This window comes from Lynx rufus, unplaced genomic scaffold (assembly GCF_022079265.1).
Source record: "Lynx rufus isolate CCGP_SWC_20201006 ecotype Redwood Valley unplaced genomic scaffold, mLynRuf1.p SCAF_30, whole genome shotgun sequence".
Classification (NCBI taxonomy): domain Eukaryota; kingdom Metazoa; phylum Chordata; class Mammalia; order Carnivora; family Felidae; genus Lynx; species Lynx rufus.
Genome location: NW_025814846.1, coordinates 4,189,211 through 4,215,284, shown reverse-complemented (window position 1 = coordinate 4,215,284; position 26,074 = coordinate 4,189,211). Strand labels below are relative to the sequence as shown.

The following is a 26,074-nucleotide window of genomic DNA, read 5'->3' as shown; positions in this document are numbered from 1 at the left end:
CAGTAACATTCACACCTATTATTACACTACACAGTTTTTAGGACACAACAATGGGGAAAGCCTAATAGTAATAGGTCTTCCCAATTGAGGTAAACCTAGCACTACGTAGTCCTGCACAGGAGCAGGTGCACTGCTTCACTTTTATCCATGAAGGAAACTGTGTAATTGGACATCTGGGGATAGCTAAGAACAAAGATAAAGGATGGGTTGCCTACTACAGCTGACTTGCATTTGCAAGACTGGGAGAAGGTACACAACCCTGAGGCATTTCTCCCAGGAGGAAGGGGGAAGAGTGAGGAACACACATCCATAGAAAACTTTAAGTTTTCCATGTATAAAATCATGTCATCTGCAAAAAGTGAAAGTTTGACTTCATCATTGCCAATTTTGATGCCTTTGATTTCTTCTGTTGCCTGATTGCTGATGCTAGAACTTCCAACATTATGTTAACCAACAGCGGTGAGAGTGGACATGCTCGAAATGATACAAAAATTCAATGAAGTGCAGGATACAAAATTAATGTACAGAAATCAGTTGCATTCTTATACACTAACAATGAAGCAACAGAAAGACAAATAAAGAAACTGATCCCATTCACAATTGCACCAAGAAGCATAAAATACCTAGGGATAAACCTAACCAAAGATGTAAAAGATCTGTATGCTGAAAACTATAGAAAGCTAATGAAGGAAATTGAAGAAGATAGAAAGAAATGGAAAAACATTCCGTGCTCATGGATTGGAAGAATAAACGTTGTTAAAATGTCAATACTACCCAAAGCTATCTACACATTCAATGCAATCCCAACCAAAATTGCACCAGCATTCTTCTCGAAGCTAGAACAAGCAATTCTAAAATTTATATGGAACCCCAAAAGACCCTGGATAGCCAAAGTAATATTGAAGTAGAAGACCAAAGTGGGAGGCATCACAATCCCAGACATTAGCCTCTACTACAAAGCTATAGTCATCAACACAACACGGTATTGGCACAAAAACAGACACATAGACCAATGGAATAGAATAGGGACTCCAGAATTGGACCCACAAGTGTATAGCCAACTAATCTTTGACAAAGCAGGAAAGAATATCCAATGGAAAAAAAAGAGAGTCTTTTTAACAAATGGTGCTGGGAGAACTGGACAGCAACTTGCAGAAGAATGAAACTAGACCACTTTCTTACACCATTCACAAAAACAAAGTCAAAATGGATAAAGGACCTGAATGTCAGACAGGAAACCATCAAAACCCTAGAGGAGAAAGCAGGGAAAAACCTCTCTGATCTCAGCTTCAGCAATTTCTTACTTGACACATCCCCAAAGGCAAGGGAATTAAAAGCAAAAATGAACTACTGAGACCTCATGAAGATAAAAAATTTCTGCACTGGAAAGGAAACAATCAACAAAACTAAAAGACAACCAATGGAATGGGAAAAGATATTTGCAAATGACATATCGGACAAAGGGCTAGTATCCAAAATCTATAAAGAACTCACCAAACTCCACACCTGAAAAACAAATAATCCAGTGAAGAAATGGGCAGAAAACATGAATAGACACTTCTCTACAGAACACATCCAGATGGCCAACAGGCACATGAAAAGATGCTCAACATCACTCCTCATCAGGGAAATACAAATCAAAACCACACTGAAATACCACCTCACGCCAGTCAGAGTGGCTAAAATGAACAAAACAGGAGACTATAGATGCTGGAGAGGATGTGGAGAAATGGGAACGCTCTTGCACTGTTGGTGGGAATGCAAACTTGTTCAGCCACTCTGGAAAACAGTGTGGAGGTTCCTCAAAAAATTAAAAATAGATCTCCCCTATGACCCAGCAATAGCACTGCTAGGAATTTACCCAAGGGATACAGGAGTGTTGATGCATAGGGGCACTTGTACCCCAATGTTTATAGCAGCACTTTCAACAATAGCCAAATTATGGAAAGAGCCTAAATGTCCATCAACTGAAGAATGGATAAAGATGTGGTTTATACATACAATGGAATACTACTTGGCAATGAGAAAGAATGAAATCTGCCCATTGGTAGCAACGTGGATGGAACTGGAGAGTGTTATGCTGAGTGAAATAAGTTAGACAGAGAAGGACAGATTCCATATGTTTTCACTCCTATGTGGATCCTGAGAAACTTAAGAGAGGACCATGGGGGAAGGGAAGGAAAAAAATGGGTACAGAGGGAGGGAGCCAAAACATCAGAGACTCCTAAAAACTGAGAACAAACTGAGGGTCTATGGGGTTTGGGAGGGGGTGGGTGGGCAATGGGTATTGAGGAGGGCACCTGTTGGGATGAGCACTGGGTATGGTATGGAAACCAATTTGACAATAAATTTCATAAAAACAATAGATCTACCCTATGACCCAGCAATAGCACTGATAGAAATTTACCCAAGGGATACAGGAGTGCTGATGCATAGGGGAACTTGTACCCCAATGTTTAAAGTAACACTTTCAACAATAGCCAAGCTATGGAAAAAGCCTAAATGTCCATCAATGGACGAATGGATACAGAAATTGTGGTTTATATACACAATGGAATACTACGTGGCAATGAGAAAGAATGAAATCTGGCCTTTTGTAGCAACGTGGATGGAACTGGAGAGTGTGATGCTAAGTGAAATAAGCCATACAGAGAAAGACAGATACCATATGTTTTCACTCTTATGTGGATTCTGAGAAATTTAACAGAAGACAATGGGGGAGGGGAAGGAAAAAAAATGTTAGGGAGGGAGAGAGCCAAAGCATAAGAGACTCTTAAAAACTGAGAACAATCTGAGGGTTGATGGGGGTGGGAGGGAGGGAGGGGTGGGTGATGGGTATTGAGGAGTGCACCTATTGGCATGAGCAATGGGTGTTGTATGGAAACCAACTTGACAATAAATTTCATATTAAAATAATAAATAAATAAGAAAAAAAATAAGTGGGCCTTTACTCAGACAGCCAGAGGGCTACAGGAAACCAGACCACACTCTTAAAAAGACAGCACACTAATAATTTTGCCTGAGACACAACAAAGAAACATCAATTTAAAAAGCACCTGGAAACAGAGGAAGATGGTGGTAAGTAGGAAGACCCTAGGCCCACGAATACAACTAGATAATTACCAAGTCATCTTAAATAACCCAGAAATTGACCTAAAGACTGATAGAAAAAACTCCACAAGTAAAGGGAAGAAAGAGGCCACCTCAATGTAGGTAGGAAGTGCGGAGTCATGGTTTAAGGGACAAGGGGATCATGGGTACTATGGAGAAGAGGGAGCCATGGTCACAGAGATGGGCATGTGAGAGAGGAGCACACATGGGAATACATGAGAACATAATCCAAAGCGACTGGCTTGGTAAATGAGAGGGGCTGAATTTTGTGAGTTCTTGTAACCAGTGTGGCCTAAAGCCTAGAGTTTTAAATGACAGTGGGCTTGGCTAGTATGAGCCTGGAGGACATTGCACTGCTCCTGGAGTGAAGGAAGACAGCTGGCTGAGGGCAGAAAGCTTGGAAAGAATGATCTGAAAAACACCAGTGGCACACATGAAGGAGATTATTCAGAGTGCATCTCTCATAGGCAGCATTCACAGAGATGCCTATACTGGAACAGGGGAGCTGGCCAGCACCATTTTTCTCCCCTGCCCTCTCAGCATAAACATAGAGCCATCTGTAAGAAATAGTGCAGCACCAACACTAGCTCCTTAACTTGCTTACCTTGAGTGCCACCCCCCTGCACTCCAGTGGGACTGCATTTCTCAGTCATGTTTGCCTCAGTTCCAGTGTGGTGGGCCCCTCTTCAAGAATAGCAGCACAAAACCCTGACCACAGCATGACTCTGGATCTGAGAGTTCTCCAGGTTTTAAGTTCTAGTCCAAGTGGTGTCAGGTCTCATGTCACAAGGAGACCAGAGCACACCTAGTTAAAACTTGCCACATTCAAATAAAAAACTGTCCAGTGCAGGCAAAAAGAGCCTCTGCAAATGACTTTAATGAAGGATGGAGCAGCTAAACCACAATAGAACACATGCAGCACACAACAGAGACACTCCCTGAACCTCCAGGCCATGGATAGTATATGACCTCTGCTTCCCAAAGTCATTACTCCCAGGAGCAGGAAACATGACTGGCTCATCTAACACAGAGAAGAAGACAGAGACTTAGAAAAAATGTGAAGACAGAGGGATTTATCACAAATGAAACAGATAAGGCCATGTCAAGAGATCTAAGCAAAAAAAGATAAGTAACTTGCCTAGTGGAGATTTAATCATAAGGATACTCACTGGCCTTGAAAAAAGAATGGAAGTCTTCAGGGAGGCCTTTATTGCAGAGATAAAAGCATTAAAAAAGTGTCAGAAGAGAAAAATGCACTAACTAATATTGGAAACAGACTTGATGCAATGAACACAAAGTTGGAAGAACAAGAAAAAGTAAGTTATATACAGGACAAAATAATGGAAAATAATGAAGCTGAACAAAAGAGAGAGAGAATTATGAAATCAAGAATAGACATAGGAAACTCAGTGACTCCATCAAATGTAATAACATTTGTATTTTAGCAGTCCCAAAAGAAGGAGAAAAAAGGGGCAGAAAATTTATTTGAGGAAACCATAGCCAAAAACTGCCCTAATCTTGGGAAGGAAACAGACATCCAGATCCAGGAGGCACAGAGAATTCCCATCAAAATCAAGAAAATCAGACCAACACAAAGATATATTGTAATTACAGTGGCAAAATATAGTGATGAAAAAAACCTTAAAAAGCAATAAGACAAAAGAAGTTCTTAATTTACAAAGGAAGACCCATAAGGCTAGCTGCAGATTACTCAAAGGAAACTTGGCAAGCCGGAAGGGAGGGGCATGATATATTCAAAGTACTGAGTGGGAAAAATCTGCAGCAAAAAACACTATACACATCAAGGCTATCATTCAGAATAGGAGAGATAATGAGTTCCCCAGACAAGCAGAAACGTTTGTGATCACTAAACCAGCCCTGTAAAATGTATTAAAGGGGACTCTGCAAGTGCAAAGGAGAGACAAAAAGGGACAAAGAAAATATCAGAGAAATCTCCAGACCTAGTGACAAACAAGTAATAAAATACAAAAAAATACATATCTATCAAGAATCACTTTGAATATTAATAGACTAAACTCTGCAATCAAAAGACATAGTGTCAGAATTGATTAAAAAAAGACCATCTATATGCTGCCTACAAGATATTCAATTTATGTCTAAAGACACCTGCAAATTGAAAGTGAGTGATGGAGCAATATTTATTAAGCAAATGGATGTCAAAGTAAGCCAGAGTAGCAATACTTAAATCAGACAAAATAGACTTTAAAACAAAGACTGTAACAAGAGACAAAGAAGGGCACTATACAGTAATAAAGGGGAAAATCCACCAAGATATAACGACTGTAAATATTTATGCACCCAACAAGGAAGTTCACAAGTTTGTATAACAATAACAAACATAAACTCACTGATAATAATACAATAATTGTAGGGGATTTTACACCCCACTTCATTCTTTTTTTTTTAAATATGAAATTTATCATCAAATTTGTTTCCATACAACAACGCAGTGCTCATCCCAACAGGTGCCCTCCTCGATACCCAGCACCCACCCTCCCTTCCCTCCCACTCCCCATCAATCCTCAGATTGTTCTCAGTTTTTAAGAGTCTCTTATGCTTTGGCTCCCTCCCTCTCTAACCTCTTTTTTTTTCCCTCTCCCCCATGGACTTCTGTTAAGTTTCTCAGAATCCACATAAGAGTGAAAACATATGGTATCTGTCCCTCTCTGTATGACTTATTTCACTTAGCAGAACACTCTCCAGTTCCATCCACGTTGCTACAAAAGGCCATACTTCATTTGTTCTCATTGCCACATAGTATTCCATTGTGGATATAAACCACAATTTCTTTATCCATTTATCAGTTGATGGATATTTAGGCTCTTTCCATAATTTGGCTATTGTTGAAAGTGCTGCCATAAACATTGGGGTACAAGTTCCCCTATGCATCAGCACTCCTGTATCCCTTGGGTAAATTCCTAGCAGTTAACACCCCACTTCAAAACAATAGATCATCTACATGGAAAATCAACAAGGAAACAATGGCTTTGAATGACACACTGCACCAGATTGATTTAACAGATATATACAGTACATTTCATCCTAAACCAGCAGAATACATATTCTTTTCAAGTGCATATGGAACATTCTCCAGAATAGAGCACATATTAGTTCACAAAACAGGCCTCAACAAATACAAAATGATTGAAATCATACCATCATGTTTTCTGACTACAACAGTATGAAACTAGAAGTCAAGAACAAGAAAGTTTTGGAAATACCACAAATATGTGGAGGTTAAACAACCTGCTACTAAAGAATGAATTGGTCAACAAAGAAACCAAATAAGAAATAAGAGAATACTTGGAAACAAATGAAAATGAAAACACAACATTCTAAAACATTTGGGATGCAGCAAAAGTGGTCCTAAGATGAAAGGATAAAGCAATACAGGCCCACCTCAAGAAGTAAGAAAAATCTAAAATACACAACCCACCATTACACCTAAATGAGCTAGAAAAAAGAAAAACAAATAAAGCCTAAATCCAGTGGAATGAAAGAAATAATAAAAATTACAACAGAAATAAATGATATAGAAACTAAAAAACAATAGAACAAATAAATGTATTATGAGATAGTTCTCTGAATAAACAAAATGATAAACCTCAAACCAGACTTACACAAAAGACCAGAGAAGGGTCCAAATAAATAATATCACAAATGACAGAGAAGAAATACAAACTAGCACCATGGAAATACAAACAATTATGAAAGAAAATTATTAAAAACTATATGCTAACAAATTGGACATCCTGGAAGAAATAAATTCCTATAAATATATGTGTATATATATATATATATATATATATATATATATATAATCAAATGGAAACAGACATAGAAAACTTGAATAAACCAATAACCAGAAATTGAATCAATAATGAAAAAGCTGCCAAAAAACTCCATGGCCAGATGGCTTCAGAGGAAAATTCTCCTAAACATTTAAAGAAGAGTTACACTGATTCTTCTCAAAATATCCCAAAGAAAAAGTACAGAAATGGAAGAAAAACTTCCAAATTCTATGAGGCCAGCATTAGGGTGATACTAAAACCAGATAATGACTCCATTAAAAAAGAAAACAACAGGCCAATATCTCTGATGAACATAGATGCAATAATTGTCAATAAAATACTAGCAAATCAAGTCCAACAATATATTTAAAAAACTCATTCACTACCATCAAGTGGGATTTATTCCTAGGTTGCAAGGGTAGGTCTATATTTGCAAATCAATCAATGTGATACATCACGTTAATAAAAGAAAGGATAAGAACCATATGATCCTTTCAATAAATGCAGAAAAAGTGTTTTACATAGTACAACATTCATTCATGATAAAAACCCTCAACAAAGTAAGTTCAGATGGGATATACTTCAACATAATTAATGCCATATATGAAAAACCCACATCTAGTATCATCCTCAATGTGGAAAATCTGAGAGCTATTCCTCTACAGTCAGGAACAAGACAGGGATGTCCACTCTCATTACTGTTATTTAACATAATCCTGGAAGTCTCAGCAACAACAAACAGAAATAAATGGCATCCAAATGGGCCAGGAAGAAGTCAAATTCTCAGTATTTGCAGATGACATGATACTCCAGGTAGAAAACCCAAAACACTCTCACAGAAAACTGCTAGAACTGATAAATTCAGTAAAGTCACAGGATACAAAATCAATGTACAGAAACCTACTGTATTTCTGTGTACCAATAATGAAACAGCAGAAAAAGACATTAGAAAACAATCATGTCATATAATCCCAGAAGTAATTACATCACAATAGGAAATGCACAATAATAGAAATTGTGTGAAGTATAGAACTAGTAGAGAAGAGGAAGTGATTACCTGTTTTGGGTAAGATGAGATTTGGCTTCAGTGGACACAGAACATAAATCTAATAGATGAACAAGAATTCAAAAGGTGGACAAATATGGAAGTATGGCCAAACTGCCTGAACTTAGAATGCACATATTTTTTTTTCTGAGATGACAGTTTCCCCAGTAGAGGGAGACCACAATATGCTCTAAAAAAGGAATGAATCAAGTGGGTGATGGGCATTGAGGAGGGCTCCTGTTGGGATGAGCACTGGGTGTTTTATGGAAACCAATTTGACAATAAATTTCAAATTAAAAAAAAAAGGAATGAATCAAAAAATAAATGGGGTGGGAAGAATAATAAAAATTGAACTACCTAACCAGGTAAGAATAGCCTGAAGAATAGCCAGAAGAGTGAAACATTTATTGCTTTACTTTAATTCTGAGCAATAAAAATGCTTATTGTTAAATGTTTCTATTATTTTTGGATTTCATGCTTTTAGTCATGATTTATTAGTTCTCTTGTCTGTATTCTATATAATTTTGAGTTATTAAGAATTTTAAGTTAGTAAGTCCATGTTAACAAAGTGAGACTTAATTACAGTTTTGGCTCTCAAAGAAATGGAATTTTTAAACAATCAGGAATTACCTTAACAGCACTAGTTAGGAAATTTGCCTAATAAACCTCTGTCATCCTTTAAAGTGAAGTAACCTTGTAATAGGAAATCTGCCTAATAAACCTCCACCATCCTTTAAAGGGAAGTAACCTTGTCATAACCAACATGCTTTTTTTGCCAATATAACTTCCTTGTTCCCACTTCCTTCTGCCCATGAATGTCTGTTATTTTGTACAGCTCCCCTGAGCTCCTTTCTATCTTCTAGATTGGATGATGTCTGATTTGAATTGACTTTTACTCAAATACACATAAAGTTATTAATATGCCTCAGTTTATCTTTTAACAGTTCTTGTGTCAGAAATGGGATTTGAAGAGGAAAGCCACCCCCAAAGACCTCCAGGAACAAGCAACCACACAAAGGTACCCACTGAGTCCCCTGAGCTTGCTGCTTTCTTGCTGCCTCTGGAGGTTGTGGGTAAGTTCTTCTTGGATCCTAGCTCTGCAGCCTTTGCATTGAGGGATTTCAGACTTTGAACATTTATTTTTCTGGACTGAGTCTAATGTAGAAACCAGCCTGGGTCCAGCATCAGACTGAGACTGACTTGGAAACCAGACTAGATGGGGTCAGACTGAGGCTGACTTAAGCTGGACTGGGTCCAGTATTAGGCCTCAGATGAATGAAATTGTATTCAAAGGATGAACAAGTATGTTAAACTTAGTAAAATATTCTTGAATTTCAATGGCCACAATGGAGAACTTTTAACCTAAGTTTATCCATGTAGGTAGGTGGTGTTCTAGAGAAAAATGGGATCTAGCCAAGCACACATCATAAACAGTGGAAGGAGAATTATTTTTCCCCCTCTACAGTTTGTGGCCATGATAACACCCACTGGGACACCCCACTCACTCCAGAGCCTGGAGCCCATCTCCAGATGGGATCCTAGAAAAATGGGCAGAAGCCAGAAAAGGGTGAGAATTCTTACCAAATTCAGCTCTCACAGAACTCTATCTGTAGTGTCTGGTTGAGAAAGAAAGGTAAACATTTACAGTGTCCCTTCATTATTAAATTTAGATTGGTAGTATTAAACATTTGTAAGAATTAAAATTGTGAATTGTGATTCATGACTTTGCTTTCAGATACTTTTGCCATTGGTTGTTGATCTTTAGCATGGACAGCCATTGCCTTCTTCTTTTGTGTTGTTTTGTGACCTGAGATCTTGGCTTGGCAATAGTCAGGTTGGGGATCTCCCAAATTTGGCCAGACAGAAATGTGGGCTGTACTCCATTTATGGCTAACTATGGCTGAAGAGAAATTCAGGTCACATTCCATTTGCATCTAGGGTCCTACCAACTATTACCTACTCTCAGGGGAATTGCCTGTTTCTTTCTTTTGGCAATTTTGAGAGTAGCTCTGGATTGTGGGAGGATAGTATCCTTTGCACCCTCTTTTAAGACACCTCTTATGCCTAAAGGGTTATTCAAGACTTCCAGGAATATTTGCTATTTGCCCCAGTTGAAGCCTGGCAAGATATTTGAAAGAATTTTTTTAACTCTATGGTCAGAAGGTGGCCAAATTGGAAGTTTATATTCAGAACCTAATAGAAAGGTTTTTTTTTTTTTAGGCCTTCTCTCCTAAGCTAAAATGAAAGATGTAAGACCTCCTTTTGTGTCTGTCTTCACAGTTATGAATGTCTGTGTATATATGTTATAGATGTGTGATATTTTTTGACCTCTAGGTGATATTGCCAAAATTAATTTATAAAGAGCTCTATTTAACTGGCTTAAAGACAAACAAGAATTTATATAAATCAAGTATACTCTCAGAAGTACAGAAGTAACCCAAATGTTTTTCAAGTTCATATGATCTAGGAAAATATTCAGTAAATAAAGCTCTTTTAAGTTTGGTTTAATTAAAATAGGAATGTCTTTAATATTATCAGCATTAAATATAATATTTTATTGTACTTAGGTTTACTAAAAGTCAAATAAACTCATGTTATTTCTGTTACAGAATCTATCAGCAAGAAAGAGAACTTAATATGATTGTTAGCTATGTAATAACTCACAAAATTTTCCATGACTGATTTAAACATAACTGTTAAGAACAAGTAAATTAAATAGATGTAAGGAAAAAGTTTATAAACAGGTTTCTAGTTATGGAATGAATAAGTCATAGGAATAAAAGGCGCAGCATAGGAAATATAGTCAATGATATTATAAATAGAGTATTATATGGTAAAATATGGTAGCTATAATGGTGAGAATAGCATAATGTATAGATATGAGAAATCACTATGTTATACATCTGAAACTAAGATAACATTGTGTATCAACTATACTCAAAAATAAATAAATAAATAAATAAATAAATAAATAAATAAATAAGAAATTTAACAATAATTATACTTTATGGTATGTCTATTTAAAAACAGTTTCCTAAATCTTTTTGGTAAGATAAAACATTGAAGTTATACTGAGATAAGTTAAGTAATGGATATTCACTGAATATCCAGATCATTTCCAAATAAGATAAAACAGTGAAACTCAATTACTAAACATAGGTTTATCTACCTTTGGCTTGCTTCTATAGAGGAGCACATATATGAGTGTATAATTAAACATGTTTTATGCCAGTCTGGAAAATTCACTATGAGGAAGAAGATACTTCTAGAAATCATGAAATGTATTTATAAATTTTCCAGTTTATTACTGTTTACATCTTGGTTTTTACTAGAAATTAAGAATTCTCAGGATTAAGAATTCTAATTAATATATGTAATTAAAACTACTAGAAATACTAAGGGTTTTAAAAACAAGCTATTAGGGCACCTGGGTGGCTCAGTCACTTAAGCGTCTGACTTTGGCTCAGGTCATGATCTCATGGTTCATGGGTTTGAGCCCCGCATCGAGCTCTTTGCTGACAGCTCAGAGCCTGGAGCCTGCTTCAGATTCTTTGTCTCCCTCTTTCTCTGCTCCTCCCCTACCCATGCTTTTTCTCTGTCTCTCTCTCAACAATAACCATTAAAAAAATAAAAGAAGCTATTATATCAATAGTGTACTTATGTAAAACTAAAGCTAAAAATTTTCCTTCATATGCTAAAAGGACAAAATTTTCTTAGATTATTGGTCTGTTCTTGATAATAACTTATGAAAAGACTTTCTTTACCTTTTAATAAAGTACTTCACATGGAAAGCAAAGATTTTGTTTCTAATCAAAATAATTTACTATACTTCAAATTGTCTTTATCAGGTCTTTCATCAAGAAAACCTAGTCTTCTCAATATTAAGAAAGTTAAGTTTTATTCACAACTATGTAGCCTTCTGTGTTTGCTTTATTCATCTTCTATATCACTTTGGCTAAATATATAAAGTATTATTTCATAATGATCTTTGATCCTTTTTAATAAAATGTCTAAACCTTTGACATCTTCTCAAAATCAAATTCTAAATGGAGTCTTTTTGACCTCAAACTAACTTTGATATTTCTCAAAGGGTCCTTGGAAAAATCTCAAAGGATTTGTCTCTCACCTTGTATAAGAGAAATGTTTAACTAATTAGGCTTATTTGGTATGTTAAATTATATGTGGAATATTGTTAAATGATGATAAACCTTCTTAGGGTATATTGTATGGATGCATGTTATTGATATAACTGATCTAGAAATCATGTGAAATTCTTAAAAATCTGATACATCTTGGTATAATGTCATCAGTCCTCATTGTAGTAATTATCATATAATGTTATATGTTACAGAAATAACCAAATTTCCTTGACAATTCTATTATAATGAACTATCATCAGATTGTTAACCATGGGCATTTGTAAGTCTTTTGCCATTTACAGACATTTATTCTGATGCTTTTGCAAAAGCACTTCATCTTGAGAAAGATTCATGGAAAGAACTCTGACAATTACTCTAGAATACAGGCTTCTGATAACTTTAACATAATAAAACTGAACTGTGCAAGAATGTCCAGAACAAATGGAAAAGCAGGATACAAGCAGAACAACAATAACATGAGGATGGATGAACTGATGAGGATGATTATAATTTTTAAAAACTTTTTCTTTAAAACATTGCTGATTGTTCCTTAATGTTGTTTTATCCAGATTTAAGGAAAACGTTTTCTCTTTTCTCTTAAGCTACCTATGACTTACAGTAGAGTAAGTCATTTTGTAGAGTATCAATTTTTAAGCAGAATTTAAACATTTACTTTTTCTCTCTACCTGATTTCTCCAGAATTTGGAAACTTAATGAATTTTCTTATTTGCAAGGCAATATAGTTATTTAAGTAATTTCAATAAGAATCTGTTCTCCTCCTGGGACTCCTGGGTGGTTCAGTTGGTTAAGCATCCTATTCTTGGTTTTAGCTCAGATCATGGTCTCAGCGTTCATGACTTTGAGGCCTGCATCAGGCTCTGTGCTGACAGCTGACAGTGCAGAGACTGCTTGGGATTCTCTATCCCCCTCTTTCTCTGCCCCTCCCGTGCTCGCTCTCTCTCTCTCTCTCTCTCTCTCAATATAAATAAACTTAGAAACAAGAATCTGTTCTCTTCAGACACAACTGGAAGACATTGGTTATGTTACCAATGCTTTGACTAGAATGTTATATTTAAGAATATGCATAGAACCAAATATGAACAGACAGCTTTAAGAAACTAAGGTTGACTTTATGCAATCAATAAAGCCCTTGGGAAAAACCAGCCTGGGACCTTATTTACAGGATTCTTGCCAGTCTAACAAGGTGAGTAAAGAAGGTCACTTCCTGACAGGCCCAGGGACCTCAGGATCTCCTGGGGATTTCATGAAGAAAGGAATCCATCCAAATCTAAAGGTATTCCAGAAGTCTGATGGTGAGTGTTTGGCTTGGTTTCTTAGCCTGGAGAGGGTTTTAAAAGTCCAATCTAAGATTCTTTATGAAAAGTTCCAGCATAGCAGATTTAAAAAGAGCCTATACAGTCAATCACTATTTTTGCTGTACTTATGCAAATAACCAGGCCAGTGGAATGAGACTAAATTTATTTTGCAAACAAATTAGTCTTACTAGGATTATCTTTGATAGAAATGAGGGTGATTGTAGAGAAAAATAATGTTTCTGTAGAAAATTATGACAAAAGTCTGTAAATGTCAACTTATAGCCCTGCTCATTGCCATTGATATTTTGTTATATAATTCTACACTGGACTGGATTCTAAATTCTGCTAGTTTCCTCAATTATCCAGGCTACAAGCTACAATTTTCCAAACATTTATAATTTTCTCTAACTTTTCTAATTTGGAATCATTTAGAATAAAGAGTGCTCTTGAACCTCCTTGAAAGGGACTATACCAGGTCCTCCTCACTACCCAGACAGAAATAAAACTTCAGGAACCTGAACTTTAGGTCCAAAACTACCAATTAAAAAAAAAATCCCCAAACTCTTGGAGCTGCATACCAGCTGCAGATATAAAATTAACACTGACTAGGGAGGTTCCCCCACAGAATCAGATTGCATCCTGAGGTAAACAGCTGTCCCAAGATTGCAGATCGAGATCTTCATCTCCAACAGTAAGCTTTTATTCCTTTTGCTTTTCACTTCTTACTTTTCTTCTCTGTTAATGCACAGGAAGGTAATGCTCCTTAACTCTGGTGACTATACCTGAATCTACTGCTCAAACAATAGCTGCCAAACAAAAATCCCTAGATTCTATGGCCAAAATTGCTTTTAATATCCCTTGATTATCTTTTAGCTGTAAAAAGAGGTGTTTGTGCTATGGCCAATACCAAATGCTGCAACTGGACTGACACTTCTGGGGAAGTTGAGATTCAGCTACAAAAGATTACTGAACAAGTTAGTTGGATTAAGAGATCAACTTCTTCAATGGGGTCTTTTTTGACTTATTTGATTCTGATGGGTTTGAGTCTTGGGAACCACGGCTCTGATGTACACTCCAGACCTTGGGAATTATCTTGCTTCTAATAATCATAGTAGTTTCCCTGTACACGTGTATTCTCTCAAAAGCTTTAAGTGCATGCTCACATCTGCTAATCACCAGGAAAATTACCTACCTAAGATCAGAATGTCAGAAAAGGAGTGAAGAGAATGACCAACTTAAAGCATGTGAACCTGATGTGACCTGTGAATACCAGATAGATTCAGCAAACAAAACAAAACAAAACAAAACAAAACAAAACAAAACTGTGAGCACTCCAAAGCAGTAGCTGGGAATAGCACTAATGCCTTAAATTTTGATCACATCCCTCAGTTAGGCTGAGAGTCTATTCAAAAGGGGGGGACTTGTTTAAGAAAATAAGACAACAGGCCAAAAATGAAGTCACTTGTGTTAATCACCACATTCTCAAAACTAAAACTTAATTATTATTTTGGCTTTCCCAGTAATGGAATCTTAAACAAGTCCATCAGGAATCACCTGATTAGCACTAGTTAGGTTATATGCCTGACAGACCCCTGTCATCCCCTAAAGGAAAGTAACCTTGCAATAAGCAACCTACTTTTACCCAATATAACTTCCTGTTGCTGCTCTCATCTGCCTATAAAAGTGTTTGATTTTGTACAGAGCCTTGCAGCTCTTTTCAATCTGCTAGACCGAATGATGCCCAATTCAAATTGATTTTTGCTCAAATTAGCTCTTAAAATTTTTAGTATGCCTCAGTTTATATCTTAGCAGTAGGTGTACTGACCATGGAATGTAATATTGTAAGTGCAAGTACAGGCTGATTAATCTGTGAAATCAATTTAGAATGTATACTCACACAACAATGGGACACACTGAGTATTTTTATTCTACAAATTTTGCTGATTTCTAATTTTTAATTTATTTGAAAAAGTATGTGGAACTCTGCTAAATGTAACTGACAATTAATTACTTGTACCACTATTAAAGGTACATGAAAATATATGAATATGGAACTATAGTTGGATTTTGCTGTGGCCAGTACTGTGTCATAAGCTATGTGTCTTTTAAGGTTATCATTATAGCATTCATTCATTCCACAAATATTTTCTCTATCAGCCATTGTGCAGGATACTAGATTCCTAGAGATCCAAGCATTTGGTTAAAAAAATACAGATAGAAAAATACTAGAGCATGTACTAGCTACCTGAGAATTCTGTAAATTCAGTTTTCCCAGATGACAGCTAGGTTTGATCCAGAGAAAACTAGTCTCTCACTTCTGATTGACTTGTTACTTGTAACTAAAAGGGTCTCCAATGTGAGGTAATGGGAGAAATTTTATGAAAGTAAATTGACAGTCAAAGTATATCAGAATGGAAGGCAAGGAATATGTGAAGAATGAGACACACACAAAAAAAACAAAGATAAAGCGAGGTAAACAGCAGCCATAAACACTAATGTCTATCATACAGTAGACATTCAATAAACACTGGATGAACCATTGAAAGAAATGGGGTGAACTGTAATACTGGTCTAAAATGAGAAAGGGGTTCATAAATCAAGATAGGAGGAGGCAGAAGACAAGCAAAAACAGTGGGAAGAAAATGAGAAGCAGTGGAGTTCAGATAGAAGAAATGAAGTATATACTCCACATCAGAAAAAAGAATACTTTTACATTACCTCAAAGTTAATATATTCTTCTTATGTGCTTCATATAAATAGTACAAAAGACATTGGTTCAAGAAGCAGTCTGTTTTTTCAAAAGGGAATTCAAAATATTCAAAAGGGAATACTGTGATTTCTCTTTTCCAATTGCCTGTAATGCTTTATGTGCTAGTGATGCCAAAACAAATATATTTGGAGCTTGATGTTAAATAGATACAATATGCCAACCCTGCCACTTTTCATGATATGTGAACCAAATTGTATTGCTATGTATGATTTGAGGGAACCATTTCAGGCCTCTTGAAGCCTGTAACAAAATCAGTAGGATACTGAGAATGGCATATTTTTTAGCTTATTATATATTAGGTAAAAGAACATAGTGATACTATACACAGAATTCTAAACAGTTAATAGTTATATTGCACACAGAATTCTAAACAGTTAATCTGAGTTCAATAGTTTTTCAGAGACTAAATATTCTAGGCCATGCTATAAACCCTTTTATATAAAAAAAAGTGTCCTTTGGCTTACAAAATAGGATGTAAATGGCTAGGAATAAGACAATGTGAATTTTTAAAAGTCAAGAATATAAAGAGATAAACACAAGCAAATATTGAGGCACTAATGATGTAATACGTAATGCAAAAACTCCATACTTGACATTACTAGATGTTGTAGCACTCTAAAATACTAACAGGGTTGGTTTGTCATGGCTACATGGTTATGGAAGGTAAGCTATGCATCAAAGACAAAAAATACATGCTTTATCCAAACTGCAGCTTTCCACACTCAATTTGTTTTCTGACTCTGCAAAAATTTTGCTTACCAGATAGTTCACTATAATTCACAAAAGAAAGAATAGCAAGTTTGCAGACAGATAAAAACAATTAAGTTTAATTTTGGACATGTAAAATACACATATCTTTGGAACATCTACGTACAGAGAGAGTCTGCAACAATTCCAGTTCTGATTCCTTCAGCCCTTGGAGCCTTATTACCTCAGGCATGATGAGTTTTGTTAATTTATCAAAGTGTGCTATACAGATACGATCATTCCAATGTGTCATGACATAAATATGTTTGGGAAGCACAGATCCAGTGAGAAACTGAATAAATGACTTTAGAACTCATGAGATGATGTCTAGACTAGAGATTTTTGGGTGCTTCCAGCAGAGAGGTGCTAGCAAACCCACACAGAAGGATTTCAACTCCAGGCCATGATGGAGTAACTGGTACTAGACTTGCTTTTCTACTTTAACAATTAGAACCCTGGACATAATATTAGAAAGAGTTGTTTGTAGTCATTTAGCTATGAAGCATAGAAGTATGACTCTCAAAAAAAGGGGAAACAAAGTCCTACCATTACCACAGGTTGCTACCTGAAAGCACTTTCTGAAGGATAGCACAGCAAATGAGAACTCAAGCTGACATAGAAGTCTTATTAAGTAGAAGAGACAAAGTTTAGAGTTCAGAGAGACATGGGCAGAAAGAATTTGCATGGCAGTGTACCAGAAAAGAGGGAGCTATATAGAGGAAGAATATTAAAAAAAAAAAAGAAAGAAAAAGAAAAACACCTTATTCTATGGGCCCTATGGATACTATCATTGAATACCAAGCCATGAATGGCCAAGATACAAATCTTCATAGATTTTATCAGGGAATTTAAACTGAACAATTCCAAGAAGCGACACAGAGTTGGGAGATGTTTAAGTTAAAATCAATAAGAATGAAGAGACAAAAGAAGTCAGGCCTTAGTAGTACACCTAAACTAGCCAGTAAAAGATACTTTATATTTGTACTAACAAGCTTAAAAAGAAGCCCCTAATGAACCAAGCTGATCTACAAATAGCTACCTATAAAAGCAAATTCAGTAGTCTTTAAAAGAAGTCAACAAAATCAGGACATGCAAAACCCATAATTTTATAATTTAATAAAAATTACTAGATATAGTCATAAGAGGAAAGTACATAGCAATAGAGGTCTACCTGAAGAAGCAAATTAAATGTCAAATAAACAGCCTAAATTTACACCTAAAGGAGCTAGAAAAAGAACAAATGAAACCTCAGCCCAGCAGAAGAAGGGAAATAATAAAGAGAAGAAATAAATTATAGAGAAACAACAACAACAACAACAACAACAAACAATAGAACAGATCAATGAAATAGATCTTTTAAAAAATTAATGAAATTGATAAACCCCAACCAGACTTATTAAAAACAAAAGACAAAAGACCCAAATAAATAAAATCACAAAAGAGAAAGGAGAAATAACAACCAACACCAAAGAAGAACAAACAATTATATGAGAATACTGTGAAAAACTATATGCTAACAAATTGGACAACCTGGAAGAAATGGATAAATTCCTAGAAACATACAAACGACCAAAACTGAAACAGGAAGAAAGAGAAAATTTGAACAGACCAATAAACACCAAAAAAATAGAATCAGTAATCAAATGTCTCCCAACAAACAAAAGTCCAGGGCCAAATGGCTTCACAGGTGAATTCTCCAAACATGTAAAGAAGAATTAATAACTATTCTTCTCAAACTCTTCCAAAAAACAGAAGTGGAAGGGAAACTTCCAAATTCATTCTTGAGGCCAGCATTACCTTGATACCAAAACAAGATAAAGACTCCACTAAAAAAAGAGAACTACAGGCCAATATCCCTGATGAACATGGATGCAAAAATTCTCAATAAAATACCATCAAGCCGAATTCAACAGTATATTAAAAGAATCATTCACCATGACCAAGTGCGATTTATTTATACCACATTAATAAAATAAAGGATAAGAAACATATGATCCTTTGAAAAGATGCAGAAAACGCATTTGACAAAGTACAATATTCATTCATGATAAAAACTCTCAAATAAGTAGGATTAGAGGAAACACTACTCAACATAAGAAAGGCCAGCCATGTAGGAAAAACCCACAGCTAATATCATCCTGAATGGGGCAAAACTGAGAGCTTTTCCTCTACAGTCAGGAACAAGAAAAGGATGTCCACTCTCACCACTGTCATTTAACATAGTACTGGAAGTCTCAGCCATACCAGTCAGACAACAAAAAGAAATAAAAGACCCAGATTGGCAAGGAAGAAGTCAAACTTTCACTATTTGCAGATCACATGACATTCTATGTAGAAAACCTGAAAGACTGTACCAAAAACTTTCTAGAACTGATACACGAATTCAGTAAAATCACAGGATATAAAATCAACATTCAGAAATCTGTTCCATTTCTATACACCAACAGTGAAGCAGAAGAAAGAGAAATCAAGGAATCAATCTTATTTACAACTGCATCCAAAACCACAAGATACCTAGGAATAAACCCAACCAAAGAGGTAAAAGATCTGTACTCTGAAAACTATAAAATACTGATGACAAAAATTAAAGATTACACAGAGAAACATTTTGTGCTCATGGATTGGAATAATAAATATTTTGAAAATGTCTATACTCCCCAAAGCAATCTACACATTTAATTCAATCCCTATCAAAATACCACTAGCACTTCTCACAAAGCTAGAACAAACAATCCTAAAACTTCTATGGAACCACAAAGACCTGGAATAGCCATAGCAACCTTGAAAAAGAAAACCAAAGCTAGAGGCATCAGAATTGTGGACTTCAAGTTATATTGCAAAGGTGTTGTGATCAAGACAGTATGGTACTGGCACAAAAAAATAGACACATCAATCAACAGAACAGAATAGAAACCCCAGAAATAAATCCACAACTATATGGTAAATTAATCTTTGACAAAGCAGGAAAGACTATCCAATGGAAAAAGGACAATCTCTTCACAAATGGTATTACAAAAACTGGTAATCTACATTCAAAAGAATAAGACTAGACCACTTTCTTACACCACACATAAAAATAAGTTCAAAATGGATGAAAGGCCTCAAAAAAAAAACATAAAAATCCTAGAGAACACACCTAGAGAACCACTTTGACATCAGCTGTAGCAACTTCTTACTAGAATGTCTCTTGAAGCAAGGGAAACAAACGTAAAAATAAACTACAAGGACTTCATGAAAATGAAAAGCTTCTGCACCGTGAAGGAAATAATCAACCAAACTAAAAGGTAACCTAGGGAATCAGAGAAAATATTTGTAAATGACATATTGGATAAAGGGTTAAAGAACTTATAAAACTCAACACCCAAAAAACAAATAATCCAGTTAAAAATGGGCAGAAGACAGGAACATTTTTCTTATTTCTTTAATTTTAAAACGTTTATTTATTTTCGAGAGAGAAAGAATGCAAGAGGGGAAGGGGCAGAGAAAGAGGGAGACGCAAAATCTGAAGCAGTCTCCAGGCTCTCAGCTGTTAGCAACAGAGCCTAACGTGGGGCTCGAACCCATGAACCAGGAGATCATGACTTGAGCCGAAGTCAGTCAGTCAACTGACTGAGCCACCCAGGCACCCAGAACAGACATTTTTCTAAAGAAGACATCCAGATAGCTAACAGAAACTTGAAAATATGTTCAACGTCACTCATCATCAGGGAAATACAAATCAAAACTACAATAAGATATCATATCACATTAGTCAAAATGGCTAAAATTAACAACACAAGAAACAACAAGTGTTGGCAAGGATGTGGAGAAAGGGGAACTCTCTTGCTGTTGGTGGTGATGCAAACTGGTGCAGCCACCATGGAAAACAGTATGGAGGTTCCTCAAAGAGGTACAGGTAGAAATATACTATGATCCAGCAATTACACTATTAGGTACTTATCCAAAAAATATGAAAATACTAACACAAAGGGATACATGCACCCTGATGCTTATACCACCATTATGAACAATGGCCAAATTATGGAAACAGCCCAAATGTCCACTGACTGATAAATGGAGAAAGAAAAGGTGACACGCGCGCACGCGCGTGCGCGCGCGCGCACACACACACACACACACACACACACGCACACACACACACACACACACACACACAGGAATATTAGCCTTAAAAAGGAATGAAAACTTGCCATTTGCAACTATGTGGATGGAGCTAGGGAGTATTATGCTAAGCAAAGTAAGTCAGTCAGAGAAAGACAAATACCATATGTTGTCACTCATATGTGCAATTTAAGAAACCAAACAAAAGAGCATAGCGGGAAAACCAGAGAGGCAAACCAAGAAACAGATTCTTAACTATAGAAAACAAAGTAATGGTTTTTAGAAGGGAGGTGCGTGGGGGGATGGGTGAAATAGGTGATGGGATTAATGAGTACACTTGTGATTAATGAGTATACTTGTGTATGGAAGTGTTGAATCACTATATTATGCACGTGAAACTAATATTACACTGTATGTTAACTGGAATTTTGAAAGTTAAAAAAATTACTAGACATACAAAATTGAAAAAAATGTGACAGATAACCAGGTTAATATTTATTCATTAGGAAAACATGTAGAAGAAGTAAAGGGGGACAGAGATGGAATGCTTGAAAATACCCAGACAAGATTGAGAAGATGGGAAGAATAAAAAGATGCTGACAAGAGTCTCTTGAAAGGTTTCATAGAAGATTTTAGAAAAATCAAAAGATGTTGAGTCACAGAAGTCACTTAGGGAGAAAGCTACAAAAAGGAGGGAGTGGTCAACAAGGAGATCAAGCAAGATAGAAACTGAAAATTGTCCCCTAGATTTCACAGATGATACCTTCTAAGCCTGGTGAAAATATTTTCAGTGGAGAGGCTGGGGTAGAAGCCAGATTGCAAAGGCTTTGATGAGTGAGTATGATGTGGAGAAGAGATGCTAGTTGTTTCTTCAAGGCAAGATTGTCTCTGACAGAGGATTGGCAAATATGTGTACATTTCTCCTTTGAAAATATTTTTAAAACATTCTACAACCATTGCTAAAGCAATGTCTCATTTCTTTTATAGTCACATTTCTTTCAATACACAATTTCCAATGAGAATAATGAAATTAATTTGTTACCAAAAAAGGCATTCAGCAGCTTCTGAACCTGGATATTGCTGCCCACAGTACGGTACAATCCTTCTGTCTTGATCCCTAGGGAAAAGAAAATCAGGTCAGTTTTGTTTATACAGCTAGAGCTTTCATTTCCCTCTAGGTAGAAAAAATAGGTACTTTCACCCTGGCATCAGTTCAAACAAGAAAGGGTCTCCCTACTCTCTCCTAGCTTTCTAGCCCTCCCCTGCAATAGGGGGCCAGTTTTGAAGCAGCTCTCCAAATTATTCTCTCCATACTTTCATTTGGATTATACGGAGGTTTCATTAGTGTGAACAGAAGAGAATATACACTCTAGTAAATAGAAAAATATGCTTAGTTTGATAGCAGCAGATGGCTGAGAATAGTGCTGCCATCTTGGAAAGGAGCTAGAGTTTAACTGAAAAAGGAGGAAATACCAATCATCAAGCTGCCCATGAGCAGCAATATAAAGGAAGAAAGGCCTGAACTATGGCAAATGTGAAACAAAGGCTATTTTGTGTATGGGGAAAGATTAAAGCAACATTTCAAGGAAAAAAAGAGGCTTGGCTCATATACTACATGCCCACATTCTAAATATTTTCAGAGAGAATCTAGAGAGTATCATGAACATGGAAAAGCACTGATTCCCCATTTGTCTGAGTTAAGCTTTGCACCCCATCAATTTTTTAAAATTTATTTATTGAAATTCAAGTTAGTTAACATAGAGTATAGTGTTGGTTTCAGGAATAGAACCTAGCGATTCACCACTTAACATATAACACTCAGTGCTCATCCCAACAAATGCCCTCCTTAATGCCCATCACCCATTTAGCCAGAAATTTTTAAATCAATATGTATTATGGCAGAAATTGAACTCTTATTTATTTGTGATGGAACCATCATAACACTACTTGAGGAGTGCCCATTAGTAGTTCAGAATACTTTAAAAGCCATTTGAAGCTCTTTGCCTTGTTTTCGAAATACAAGAAGCTGTACATATTTAATAGATATAACTTGGTGAGTTTGGAGATAAATGAAACCATCACCATAATCTATGCATAAACATATCTATCACCTCTAAAAGTTTTCTGCTGTCCTCTTTTTTCTTTAGTATTTTTTCCAATAAGAACTCAATACAAAATCTACCATCTTAGCACATTTAAGTCTGCAATACAGTATTATTTTTTTTAATGTTTATTTTTTTTTATTTTTTTTTTAACGTTTATTTATTTTGGGGACAGAGAGAGACAGAGCATGAATGGGGGAGGGGCAGAGAGAGAGGGAGACACAGAATCGGAAGCAGGCTCCAGGCTCCGAGCCATCAGCCCAGAGCCCGACGCGGGGCTCGAACTCACGGTCTGTGAGATCGTGACCTGAGCTGAAGTCGGACGCTTAACCGACTGAGCCACCCAGGCGCCCCTAATGTTTATTTATTTTTGAGACAGAGAAAGACAGAGCATGAATGGGGGAGGGTCAGAGAGAGAGGAAGACACAGAATCTGAAGCAGGCTCCAGGCTCTGAGCTGTTGTACAGAGCCCCACGCAGGGCTCGAACTCACAGACTGTGAAATCATGACCTGAGCCGAAGTTGGACGCTTAACCGACTGAGCCACCCAGGCGCCCCTGCAATACAGTATTATTAACTATAGCTTTATGCTGTACAGCAGATCTCTTGTATAACTTAGAACTGTGTACCATTTGATTAATTAAGCTATTTCTCTTTAAAAGGAGGAAACCACAAATTATTCCAATATGCTTGGATACCACTGGTTTGGAACTTGCTGGAATTTTACAAATTTGTGTCTAGTGTTCAAGGTATATAGTCTTCATTCCTAAAATGAGTCCTGAACAATAAATGACATCATTGCTACCTTCAAGAAATTGACCCAGGATAAATTCAGAGTGACCAGATTCAAATACTGCCAATACTCCGGTTCAAATCTTACCTTTTGTCTCAATGACATTGATGCACTTTCTAACAAACTTGAACCCTATGTCATTCAGCTCCACTGTTTCAAATAAAGGAAAACAAAGTTAGATCCACTATAACAAGCTTTACCTACCAAGTATTTATTGATCATGTTAGGAGACTGCAGTGAGAAAATAAGGGGTATGGTTTTTCATCTCCAATACTCTTAAATGGAAAGGTCTTTGTATTCAGGGTGAACTTAGAGTTTTTACTCTTATTACACAAAATGCTTTAATTATCCCTTTGCATTATGTTTGTTTTAGGTAGTAGCAACATCAAACGTGAAATGGTAGGCTAGAAATGCACATAATTTCTATCATGTGTTTAGAACAAGAAAGAGATAATGTTCTTCTCTATATTAATATTACTGCCCACAACATGAGTCAAGATAAAGTGACTTCCTTATTTCAATAAGTAGACATATTTAAAAAAAATAGGTCTGAATTCTACTCCACACAGTTGCATCCATAAACACACTTGAATCAATATTACATATCACAGATGATAGGAAAACTGGCAGTTTGTAATGTCAATAGATTGTAAATTTGACTCACTTTCTTCCTGTTTTGTTATGGGGCTGTGGTATATCTACAAAAGAAGAGAAAGAAAGAGCCATGTCTATTGTGAATCACTATAGGTAAGTACAGCAAATAATACTAACTCTCTTTCCCCAGAAAGTCCATCAAAACGATTAGTGACTCTAAGGCTTTAATGGAAAAGTGGGCTAAACAGAATCATCTTTGACTAGGTCCCTAGAAAACAACTGATTTAACAAATCTGAAGACTAAACTAGATTCCAAGTAGCTCACTGTAGCTGAAGTTGTTGCCTACCTATTTTAGAGATTTACTTATGTAAAACTTGGAGAATTTTTCTGATAGAGCAAGAGAAACAGTCTTCTTATGGGACCTGGGTAGTGGGCATTGATGGTAAAATTTAAATGTGCCCAATACCAACCTCCTACCTCAAAGGCTAATTAATGGGTATTTCTCTGTAGAAAAGCAAGTGTCTGTCTGAAAGAGATCCACACACTGACCAAGATTTCTTTGAGTTATCGTGAAATACAAATCATGATAGCTATGCGAGAGGCCAAACAGGAGATCCTTGACTCTTGAAGTCTAGACTGGCTCTACCTCTAATTCATTATAAAATCTTGGGCATGTCCTTTTCATTCTCTATTCTTCAAACTTCATATCTCTAAAATGATTTGAGTTGGAGTAGATGTTCCTTAAAGTCCTAATCTTCTGTGATACTTTAAGCAAAGGCATGCATATCATGTATAAAATTAGTGAAATGGGGTGTTTAGCAAGGCAGCAACAATAACAATGTGAAACTGCAGGAAATAAACCTTCTGTATGGTATCTGTTAGAGTCCACTTTAACAATCTCTTCTTTTAAGAGAAAACTTTCTGCATATGTGTGTATACCCATGGATATTTCAATGAGAGAGATTTCTGTTCTGGGAAGCCCTTGCTGCCACTTTTATAAACAAGTTATTTGTGAAAAGTCTAGCATAATCGAGTTGTTAATGATCCACATTCAGTGGACCCATGTTCTAATATCATTCTCCACAAAAAGCCATCTGCATCCTTCGATCTTTAAAACTTAAAGCGAGAACAAGTTCCAATGACGGAATAAAAAATAAAATGTTTCACTGAGCCTGCTACCATCTTCCTCGAGAAACATCATAGGCATGCAATAGTTAAGCTCCAATCTTCTGGGAAGGAGGGAGGAGCAACAGGTCATGGGCTACTTCCTGTATGACAATACTCATAACACCCCTTCTCTCTTTGCTACCTTCTTGGTTGCTATAAGTACATTCTGAAATCTGTGCACTTCTCTTTAGTTTCCAGGGCACCAAGGAGACACAGAAAGAAAACCTTGGAGTATTTCCCCTCTTAGCACATTTTTGCCTTGAACAAAACAAAGATATTAGACTGTACACAAATACTATGGAATCTCAGTAGCTTCACACTCATTCTTTATCCCACTTCCATTCATTCAATTTTTCAAAGCAACTCTGTGAGGTAGA

The 26,074-nt window shown here is 36.3% G+C and overlaps 1 protein-coding gene across 1 annotated transcript in view; it reads right to left on the bottom strand.

Annotated features, from left to right (window-relative positions):
• The window catches only part of OPHN1 (oligophrenin 1), a 593,683-nt gene that overhangs the window by 228,300 nt on the left and 339,309 nt on the right, over positions 1-26,074 (bottom strand). The window contains exons 13-15 of the mRNA XM_047092574.1: positions 24,600-24,633; positions 24,023-24,085; positions 22,084-22,158 (exon numbers count right to left, since the gene is read on the bottom strand). Of these exons, the coding sequence (XP_046948530.1) occupies positions 22,084-22,158; positions 24,023-24,085; positions 24,600-24,633 (172 nt within the window). The remainder of the gene's footprint in view (positions 1-22,083; positions 22,159-24,022; positions 24,086-24,599; positions 24,634-26,074) is intronic.